The following is an 11,313-nucleotide window of genomic DNA, read 5'->3' on the forward strand; positions in this document are numbered from 1 at the left end:
CAGCAGTTCAAAATGAGTTGCCTCCATTCCTACAACAATGTAATGCTTCCACAAACATGGGACAAAGTCTGGCACCCCAGATCAATATGAGGTTGGAACTGCCACATGTCCTCCCTAAGGTAGGATGGGCAGGGAACCCATATGTCTTGCTCCAGGTCTTAAAAACGGGCCCTGTGTTCAAGATCTTGTCCATGGTCAAAAATGTAGTGGAAAGGCCTGGGATAGACCTGCTTCTTATCCAGTTCCATGATGCTAAAGCCAAACTGGTTCTCATTGGGCTGCTTTTTGGTACCTCATTCACATTGATCTTGTCCCAAATTTGTGTTCTCTCTTGGGTGTTGCAGCTTGGAGTTGGGCTTGTTGCCTGACACCAGAGGGGATTTGGAGGAGTCTTGGATTAACAGGTCAGTGCATGCTGGAGTCCTCCCCAGTCCAGTTCTCCACTGTCAGGGATGGCAAGATGATCCATGCAAATCTTTTATGACTATCCCAACTGGGTCTCCAAAATGTTACTCCAAATCTGCATTCTTCACTCAGTGTGCAAAGAGCTGATCAACACTCTGAGGCAAGATATTTGTCTTATTTCCAGTCTGCATTTGGCATCAGCCACCACATTTTGGGGAGGCAAGCAGGGTCGAATATAAGAAATAGTAACAAAGGGAAAATCACAACAAAATATATGATTGGTCAATAATGATTCATTCATGTTTAAAACATTCAAGGAGGTTACTTGACTAGCATGCTTATTATTCCCAAAGGGGGGTGGGTTTTTAGCATTAAAATTATCTAAGGTAACTAGAGGTTATAGCTTCATCCTATCAGCTTCCACAAAGTTCTTACCCCATTTTGCTGGATTTTTTTCTCTGTTACAGATCCTGCTTCTGAACAATAGGGAACAGTGAAAGAGGTTCTTGGGCATCCAGCCATGGGAACCCTCCATTCTCATTGTTATGGTTTCCAAAACAGAGATTGTCATGGCCACTTAGTTTGTGAATCTTTAACTCTACCTACCAACATTCATGAGATGTAGCAGGGGAGAAGATGGCCTCAGCCCAGCTTACAGTAGACCTCACAGACCTCTTTGCAGCAGGGGGCAAAGCACCAGGTGCCAGCTTAGATGCTGAGTTCTCCACTTGGTTTTAATGGAAGCAGCTTCAGGATGTGGGTGTGATGCTCAGGCTGAGGGGGAAAGTGGAGGAGCCTGCAAGGAGGCTGTGCCTCTGCTGTGCCTGTTACGGAGATGGGTGATGCAGGTGGCAGAGCTGCCTGGGTAACTTCGTCACCCAGCACCTAATTCAAGAAAGAGAAAAATAATAGAGAAAGTAATGCACACTGGAAAAGCATGGGATTCATGGGGTCATTATAAAGTCTGACAGTTCCTTCTATCTCCTTCTGCAGTGGAGTGGCTGGCTGTAGGAGAAGGGGAGCAGAGTAGGTTTAGCCTTATCCTGTAAGCTCTCAGCTTCAGCAGCCAGTGTCCCCCAGCTCCCCTCTGTCCTGTCCCATTCAAAGTCCTTATGTTCCTGGGGAAAGCCCTTGTCTCCTTGCAGCAGCACATGGCTGGAGGTGTATTGTTGGGCCACTGTGCAAACCTCAGTGAGCCAGTTTAAAGAAGTCCCAGTTTTACAGTCTGGAAAAAAGCTCCCTAAAGACCAAACTGCAGTCCACATCTGTTGGACCTCTGGGTAACAGGGGAGGTGGGGACAGTCAGATGACTTGATGTTGGGGCAGTACTTGGCCTCCAGGCTGTAGATTTGGGCATGCTTGGTTCAGGGTTATGCTCAAACTCTGAACAAAAAGCATATAAACAAAACTTGACTCAGTTTTTTGTTGGCTTAGAGAGGTGACAAGGACCAGCTTCCACATCAAATGGCCTAAGCTGGGCCCCTTTTAAAAAACAGAATTCAGCATTATCCCTGGCCCTGTATCCCTGCAACATGACTATCAGCATTTTCAGCACAGCTGGGAAAAAGTCAACTTCCAGCTTTTCCTGGAAACCTGTGCTGGTGTCTTCCAGCCTGCCCATGCAAATTGTGATAAAGGGGTAGAAACACGGGGTCAGTGGCCAGAGGATGCTCTGCACTGTGCTCTCAGGCAACAGCCACATCCTGTGGGCTTGAATGCAGGGGCTGAGAGTGTTCAGCTGCTGACCTGGGTTTGGCACTGGAGGGAGCCCCAGTGACCTGCTCCTGACTTGTGGGGTTGTTGTGGCCAAATCACTCTCCCTTACCCACCTGAAAGAACTGGAGAATTCAGTTCTCTTGTGCTTTAAGGATCTAAATGGATTAATCAGTATTAGATGTTTAAGAATCCTCTTTGACTTTAGTCTTTGGTCCAGCAGAGTCTTACAGTCAGGCTGAGAGAAGTAGCACAGAACATTATTTCTATGTATGTTAATACCACAGGCTAAGTATAGGGCAAATAATTGCAGGTAATGCCATCTAAACAGTAAACACTTCCACTCCTGACATGTTTCAGAATGAAGAACCCTAATTGTCTGTCACAAGCTGGGTAGGGCAACCCAGGGAGATTCAGATTTTCTGAACTTCTCAGAGAGGAGCCTGGGTACAGCTGGATCCAACCTTAGTCTCAGACCTGGCCCTTCCAAAGAGAGTGGTTAAAATGTCATGGTCCAAAGAAATGCTCGACCATCTGATACCCCTTGATCTGCCATCAGATCCATCACTGGAGTTAACACTCCATAAGATTTGTTCCAGAGTGAAGGAGAAGAGTCTCTTTTCCCTGCTCTGGTCTCACAGCAGCACACCCACTGCTGAGGATCCATTCAATACCTGTTGAAGCTTCTGGTTAATATCAGTGAATCTTAGATTGTGGTTCTTGGCTTGAGCTCTTTCAGCTTTAAGTCAGTTAGTGCTGCTGTGCTTCATATTTCTGCATCCCAGGAATCTGTCTCTACTGTCTAGAAGGCTTCAACATTCATTTGGTGTCTTCTAGAGGACAGTCCTTCTGAAATCAGTAGACGCAGGAACGATGGATGGAATCAGTGATTCAAGAAATCAGCTATTTTATTTATTCCTGAGCCAAACAAAATAACCCCAGCACCTCTTTCAATAGTCAACCTCCAGAACACCTGAATTTAGTCTGAATTCTATGTAAAATAATCCAAATAGAGCCTATAATAGCTTCATAAGCACGAGCCTTTTGATTTCTAACCCCACAGCTGTGGTTACTAGAGTGTGATGCGTGAACCTTCTGTCTGCTAATCTCTAGAAGGTGCATGGTTTGCAGTGAGGTGGCATTTGGAGGTGTATGAATCAAACCATCACTGATTTCCTCATCTTTTGTCTTCACATTTAGATTGTAAATGGCTGTGTTAAATAGGTGTGGACAATAAATATGAAAAGCCACCTGAGGCAAACTATGAAACAAAAGGCTCTGTGTTCTCAGATGATGAAGAGAACGAGTCACTGGATTGTGCATCCATGAACAAAAGGCCCAAAAAGAAGGATCAACCCCTTGAGGTACTTCCATATTGTCAAGGCTCCTCCTACTATGGCATTCCTTGAATCTTGAATTGAATTAACATCTCTCTTTGGTCTAAAAACAATAGATTTCTGGTCTTTCAGGAGTGGCTCTTGCTATGGGTTTCATTACTTTTCTGCATGTGTAGATTTCCTGAAAGAAGTCTCAGTTAGTGCCTGTGGAGATAATTGTAATGCAGGGCTTCAGAGTTGGATCTGAATTGCAAACTTAGATCTAGCTCTAAACCACGTGCCTACCCCAGGTGGCTCTCACAAAAAGCTGGGCTGCTCTGTTCTTGCTGTAGAACCGTGCAGCCTCTGTGATACTTGCAGAGCTGTGAAGTGACATCCCAGAGGAGGCAGAGCTATTTATTCCTGGTTTAAGAGTCTTTACTGTACAGTTAATGTCTGCTCTAGTTGTTCAGCTGTGTCCCAGGGCTCCTGGTTTACAGGTGGCAACTCTGAGCCAGCAGCTATGGAGTGTATTGTGGTGTGGGATTCCTGCCAGCCATACACAGCAGCTTTCTTCCTCAGCTTTTCTCCTCTGGCTGTTCCTTTCTGGATGTAACTATCCCATCCAGGTCTTTTTTGTTTTTGGGGATTCACGGTGGAGACTTGGGGTAAGATTTCAGGCTCGGAAGATGAGGTGGGGTATTGGATTAATCCCATCTCTGCTAGACATTGCTTAGGTTTATGAGTAAGCTGGAAGAGATGGAGATTTAGATGGTATCTAAACAAAACCTTGCTACGGTGCAGTTTCTTATCTATGTGAATATTTATACCTTGCTGCATCACAGCAATGTGGAAACACAGCATGATCTGAGGCTGGAATGTCCAATAAAATAGAAATTACTAAGTCCTCACTTAAAAATGGTAAGACCGTGATTTAGTCATAAACAGGTTGATGCTGTAAAAGAAAGTAAATCTTTGCATATTTATGTAAATGGAGTAGAAGAGCTTACCAGGCCTTGCAGTGTTCCATGATGCTAGGACAGGCTTCCACGCTGAGAGTTTGTGCATCTCTACAACATCTGGTAGCCATTTCTTACTGTGGAGCTCACAAGACACAATACCATGCCAGAGCTCTTTGGAGAGCAGTATGCACTGCAGATCAGGGCTTTTGTTTGCTAGTCTTAATTTCTGTCTCAGTCTGGGGAATAGGGTTAATCACAGTAAACCGATTTCACGGAGTTAGTCTGGCTCCTCCTGGGTGTTCAGGACTCCTTTTTTAACTCTCTCTGTATCAGCTGACTGCAGGCCAGGATTGCAGTAGTTGGCTTCTAAAATAATTTAAACAGATTGTGTCTGGCCTGTGTCCCGGGGGAAAGGCTGATCTCTTGGAAGATCTCTGTCTTGTGAGGATTACCAGCCCAGTGTGTTTTACCCCTTCAGCTTTGTAATGCCCCAAGGAGCTGTACCCTCAGGGGAGCTGCGGCAGGGTTGGACAGTGCAGGATTGGCTGGGAGTTGGCTGTCTGCCACCACTTTGCTCTTTTGATCCATGAGCTGCTGTAAATTGCACCAATTTGTCTTGACCATTTTGTTATTAGCAACCTTCAGCTGCAGCTCTAACCAAGCACCACTGAAGAAGGTGTTGGTCTAACCTGGGCAGAGGACTCCAGCAGGATTTTTAAAGGGGTTAGTCCTCAGCTTCAGGGCCAAGATCTTCATGCCTGGAATGTGATCATTGCCAAGGAGGCACCACAAAGACGGGTGAGTTTTAAGGAAAGAAAGAATGTTTCCTGTTATGCCACTGAAGTTTTCTCTTGGTTTTCTGCAGGCACCGCCTAGGACCCTTAGACCTCGCTTCAGGAAGAAAAGTACCTCGTCCTCTGCCACTGAAACAATGTGAGTGCAATGAGCCAATAGCACCAAGATCCACAGAATGTCTCTCTTCTGCCTTAAAGAGCTACTTGTTACTAATGTAGGAAACAGCAGCGGGATGGATGTGCTTTGATGTACAGCATGGTAGACATGGCCTTTCTGTCTCCTCTCTCTGTATTCTCCTGTTACACCCCTCTGGCCTTTGTCCGTGATGTGGGTAGGACAGTCTGGCAGACACCTGCAAGTTTAGAGTCCTTGTTTGGTTTGCAGAGTGTGCACCCACTCATGCTAATCCCATAAAGCTGTACCTTTACAATTCTTATTTGTGTCTGCATAGCTCTGTGAATGCACAGCAGAAACAAAAAATAATCAGTTGCTCATGATGATACATTGACAGTGTATTTATTTATGACTTTATCATTAATGAAGTGGATTTGCAGAAGCCACGGATTTCTCTTCTCTCCTTTCCTCCTCAAGACTGTGAATGATGTAACAAATGTCAAAGTACTTTGTACAAAATGTCCAGGATTCATTCGTGAAAGCTGAGCTACAACTCTGTTTCTGCAAGTCACATGTATTCTGAGAAATCGTTGTGCTAAAAAAACATAGAGGCAAAACCACTTACAGAGGATGAGGAGGAGACATGCAAGAGAAAAAAAACAGATGGTTTTAATCATATAACGAAGGGGGAGTCTTAATTTTGATCAGCCTGAGCAAGCAGAGTATTGCATGGAAAGCCACGGCTGGCAGAAGAACTAGATGGCATCGCTGTGGCAAACGTCCTGCTGCTGGTTGTTAAAGTGTGAGCAAGCCAGGCTTGTAGTAGGTGCAGCGACCGAAATTAGAATCGCTTTAGGGACGCTCTTCCAGGGGAAACCGCGCCTCCCTCCCCTGCCTGCAGGTGTCAGTCCCTGTGCCCTGCTCTCTCAGTGAGGTGCTGCTGGTTTACTTGAATGAGCAGAGCAGGGCGCTGGGTCTGAGCTGCTTTTTGGAGCCTGGAGTTTTGCCTGTAGCATGGAGTTTGGTTAGAACCCCAAGAACCAGATGGAGTGATGTATTTGTATCCATATATAAATGAGAAATATAAAAGAAGAGGAAGACGTGGTAGGGTTTGTGTATTCGTGCTTCGAGTTGGTGTCTCTTGTAAGTGTTGAGCATGTGAGATTCACACATCAGTTAATTACGTGGCCCTTTGTATTTGCCCTTGGACCTGTCACATAGACTAGAGAAACATTTAGCATTAGGTAGGATGTGCCATCACTAATGGATCAGTACAGGAGCTTGGTGGTGAGCAGTACTGTTCATCTAGCCCAGGATGCCAGCAGCCGGCGGGAGTGTGTCAGGCTCAGAGATAAATCTGAAGTGGCCTTTGAAACCTTTTCCCTGCCGGATATGCATCGATATCCCAGCTGTCCCTGGCTGATGGATCCCTGAGGTTTCCTCCAGAGCTTCCTACATACGTGGGGAAGAGAGAAATTCATTATGCACATGCGCAAACCTTTGTCTGACCCGGCTAGGAAGTGGAAAAGGCAAGCAGGTATTTCCTGTGTCTGCCACAATATTTGGCCTCATTACCTGAGAATTTTATTTCCTTTACACGTGCTAATCCAATCATATTTTGCAATGGGCAAGAAAGAAAAAGTCTTCAGACAGTAAATTGGAAAAAAACCCAATAAACCTGTTCAAATAGGAGTTGCAGAAGAGCCAGTCCTTGGAAGACACTCAGCAAAAGCTCTGAGAAGCTAAGCTTGTGTGTTTTATTTTTAAGCAGCTTTAGAGTGTATTTGATTTCTTTTGGCAAACATTTTAAAGAAATAGAGAAACTGCCTGCAGTGTTAGCAGAAAACAAAATCCTGTTTCCAGCGACCTGTTTCCCTGCTATGCAATGGGCTGCCCTAAGATAAAAAGAAGCTGACAAGTTTGCACTCAATTACGCCAAAAAACCCCAACAACATAGAGCTACGTAACATCTGACAGATTCTCTTCTCAGACACACTGTATTAACATTGATTCTCACCAAAATGATTAAATGTGCATCTGATCTGCTGTTTTACTGTAAACTTGACTGTTTAGCATTTCTGACGTGCTGAGGTGAAATTGTTGACAAGGGAGTTGCCTTATATCTCTATCAAAACATTCACTGTATAAACGAGAAGAAAAAAAAAATAAACCTTTTCATATCTCTGGCAGAAATGTATTAATTTATCAACTGAGCTGTATATTTGTGTATAGATAGACAAGAAATGTGAATGCCTAACCACGTACACTTAGTGCTCTAGTGTTCTGTGTACAGAAGAGAACGGCCATTTGCTTTTGATTCCTCATTTCCACCCACAGGTTGTTTACAGGTTTTGCCCCAAGGCCGTAATTTCACTCTGGCTACTTATGTTCATTGGGAATAACCACCAGAAGTGAAGCCTTTTGTTCCTAGTTTTTCTCTCAAGGAACAAGCCCTGATCAGCGAGTCGCCTCCCTGGGCTCACCCTGACCCCTCCTGGCAAGCGGGAGTTTGCAGGATTTGAGCAAGGGGAAGATCGTGGCCTCTTGGGGAGTAGTTTTCAGCTTCCTCCCATCCCAGCTCAGGCCGTGACGGCGCGATGACTCCTCCCAAAGCAGTCTTGCAGCTGCTGGTTTAAAATAGCAACAGATCGGGCTCAAGAGGAACGTGGTTTTGGGACCCTTCAGGCAGCTGGGCTCTAGGGTCAGTGTTGTAGGGTAGGTAGACACCTCCTGGCTTCTCAGAGAGAGCCTGGAGAGTGTCACCCTGAAGGAAACAGGCCAGCCCTGAACAATACAGGCTTAGGTGAAACTTGCATTATTTTAAGTAAAATTGAGGCTGAGGGGAAGGAGACTGCAGCTGAAGATGGTCCATGGAAAACCATGGAAGCCTGTGAATTATCTTATTTACCATAAAATCACCACAGTTATGAGAACAAGCTGGAGCAGCTCAGTGCAGCCCTCCACACCTCCTCTCCTGTTGTAGGGGCCAGTGTCAGTGCAGCCACAGCCCCTGAGTGCTGAATCAGGATCACATTCAATGTAGACAAGACAGGCCTCGTGTGTACCACTGTCACCTTGGAATTAACCCCACCCTAACCTGAACAGTGTAAGTGCAAACCCAGCACAGAAGGAAAGGCCAATCAGGTTATTTATCCCTAATGAGAGGGAGAAATCTGCTTGGAGAGATGCTCCCTATCCTCGTGTAAACAACCTGCTGTCCTGACTGCTCTCTGAAGTGTTCTCACCTAGTGATGGAGCCTCCTACTTGTGACCCAATGCTTATCACATTGTGACCCAATGTTAATCACAGTCTCTTCCTGCCTTTTGTTCTGGGTACTCGTTTTGCATCTAGCACAGTATCTGAAATAACAGAGAACACTACACTGGGATTTGCATTTCGATGGACTATTTAAGGGTCATAATTGTGCACTTCATGTGATTTCTTTCCTGTGATGGGTAGAAAGGATCTGTGATTGAATGGTAGATGCCTCACGACAATGGCTGTTACAACAGTATTCCAAAGGTTGATGTTTTGCTGGTTTTGTTACACTGCTTGATACACATCTTGAATAAAGTCTTAATCTTTTATTTAAAAAAAATCATGGAAAAAAAAAAAGAAGAAAACATCTTTAGTCTGTTCAATGTATTTGGCAGGCCAGAATAATTACTTTTGATCGCTGTATTATTTTTAATCTCAATTCTGGCTGACTGTATATAGATGTATTCACTAAGTGCTGCATGTCCTTCAGAACTTCTTTCTGTATTATGAACTGGAAAAAAAATAATACAGCTACTGAACACTGAGTAAATGAGTGAATTCATTGAAGTGCTACAGGCTTGCACAGCAAACCTTCTCTTGCTATCCAGGTGGCTCTGGAGCTGATAACTGGGGACCATCTACTTAATAACAGGTTAATTATGAGCAAAGATTTTGAAGCTTTTGCTAAAGCAACTGCTTTTCATACACCTCCTGAAGAATCAATCAGCTTGGTAGAGAAAACCTCCAACCTAGCCCTTAGTGAAACCAGAGCCCAGATGCACTGTACACTCCAAAAGGACCTGGTGACAAACCCTTGGTTTTGTTCCATAGATGTGTGGTCAGAGATAAGCAGGATGAGGCATAATTAGGCTTAAAGAAAGGATAAAAACAAGAAAGTATAGAATGGACTGCTTCAGAATGTAGTGTAGGACCCAAATCATACATTCCACTAAAAAAACCAAACACACAGTGTACAAAATGTGAGCCTTGCCATGGCAGTTAGCAGTTAATAGATTTTTAAATGAGTTATAAAAACTCCCTGTAGACATGACATTTTTTGTTTCTGTCCCCTCTAGCATGGAGACACAGCAATGCTTTATTTGGGGTCATGACAGGCAACAAAAACTGAAACAGAACCTGTCCTGCTTTCTCCCCTTTCCCAAGGACACTGCATTCAGTGAGCTACCAATACATGTGGACCCAGCAAAATACATCCTGAGGTTATTTAAAAAAAAAATAAGATTAAACACACGAAATTGTTCACTTTTAATGATGTTTAGATTGTATTCATTCATGTATGTTACAGACAATCACAGGAAACCAACAGATGTCAGAACATGCAGCTTGACCTCTGCTAAGCCAAACACAAACTGCATCTTGAATATTCCTTTATTTGGGACACTGACACCCATCATCCTGATCAAATGATCTGCATGTTTATTTAGAAAAGGAAAAGGTGTTGCAGAGTGATGTGCCACCACCTTTCCTAGAGATGGCCCAACTGAAACAGCAGCTTTCTAGACACGAAGGTTGGTGCGATCATGGTACTTCTGGTAGGGATCATCAACGTACCAGTTCCTTCTCTTCCAGAAGGAAGTGGTCATTTTATCCAGGAGTTTACACTGTGTCCTGTTGCACAACATCAGCTCCCTCAAACGCTTCTTCTGGGCAATTGACTTCTTCCACAGTTTCTTCTTGTAGCCAGCCTGCCAGGAGAAAACACACGAGACTTTTCAGTGGGTGGCTGCAAAGACACACACAGAGCAAGACTGGTGAGCAATCCGGGACAAGTTCCCCCCTTGCACGAAGCCAGAAGTCTCTCTATAGGATTTCAACTTCCTATACTAGCTGCTGCCCTCTAACGGAAGGACAGCAACTAGCTCGCTGACTGTAAAAACGCTTTTACTAAAAGAAAAAAAAAGAAGTACTATTCAAATCTTACCTTTCTCCTAACCCAGAGGCCGTTGTGCAGCCGGAGGAACCTCTCGATGACAGCTTTCACAGTTTTCCTCTTTCCTTTCCTCAAGCTGTAGTAAGTGACAGTCCTCACTGGCTGTTGAAGTATACTTGGAAGTAGAGAGGTGACACTAAAAAAACACCCCCAAAACAGGGGAAAAAAAGTAGAAGAGGAATTAAATGTATTTTTCTAAAAGTAATCACTGCCTTTTTTTTTTTTTTCACATAAAGAGAAATCAGAAGTGGCTGTGACTCGTTTTAAGGTTAACAAGCATTCATCCCTGGAAGTGTTCAAGGTCAGGTTGGATGGGGCTTGGAGCAACCTGGTGTCCCTGCCCATGGGACTTGGAACCAGGTGATAGTTAAGGTCCCTTCCAACCCAAACCAGGCTGTGATGCTGCGATTACCACACACCACTTAATCAGCGTGCACCTCGGAACACTGTAACTGCAGCGGTGGGCTACATTAATACCCAAGTCACTCCACACACAACAGCTTTTCCACCTAAGGAAAGAGGTTCAGCGCTCACATGCAAACACTGAACCACTGGCGTTCAGAAGTCACTTCCACAGCGTTAATCACCAGCAAAGACAGACGGTGCCGGCGCTCACAGCGAGGCTTCCTGCACAGCCTGTGCCCCCAGTCAGCTCCTCAGCCACGGAGCTTGACATCAACCCAGGTTTAAGCTCCTCGCGCAGAGCGGCCGGCGCAGCCCGTACCTGCTGAGGAGCGAGGCGCTGCCTCCCCCGGGCAGCGGCCCCCGGGCCGGGGCCGCTTCCCACCGCGGGGCCGG

The 11,313-nt window shown here is 45.0% G+C and overlaps 2 protein-coding genes across 2 annotated transcripts in view; one reads left to right on the forward strand and one right to left on the reverse strand.

The window, feature by feature from the left end:
• REEP1 (receptor accessory protein 1) overlaps window positions 1-5,860 on the forward strand; it is a 42,754-nt gene extending 36,894 nt beyond the window's left edge. Inside the window, 1 exon segment of the mRNA XM_010000225.1 lies at window positions 5,262-5,860. Coding sequence (XP_009998527.1) covers window positions 5,262-5,272 — 11 coding nt within the window. The 3' untranslated portion in view covers window positions 5,273-5,860.
• Window positions 5,861-10,081: 4,221 nt separating this feature from the next.
• The window catches only part of MRPL35 (mitochondrial ribosomal protein L35), a 5,126-nt gene continuing 3,894 nt past the window's right edge, over window positions 10,082-11,313 (reverse strand). The window contains exons 2-4 of the mRNA XM_010000279.1: window positions 11,240-11,294; window positions 10,507-10,651; window positions 10,082-10,270 (exon numbers count right to left, since the gene is read on the reverse strand). Of these exons, the coding sequence (XP_009998581.1) occupies window positions 10,082-10,270; window positions 10,507-10,651; window positions 11,240-11,294 (389 nt within the window). The remainder of the gene's footprint in view (window positions 10,271-10,506; window positions 10,652-11,239; window positions 11,295-11,313) is intronic.

Source organism: Chaetura pelagica, unplaced genomic scaffold (genome assembly GCF_000747805.2).
Source record: "Chaetura pelagica isolate M959 unplaced genomic scaffold, ChaPel_1.0 scaffold116, whole genome shotgun sequence".
NCBI classification, from domain to species: domain Eukaryota; kingdom Metazoa; phylum Chordata; class Aves; order Apodiformes; family Apodidae; genus Chaetura; species Chaetura pelagica.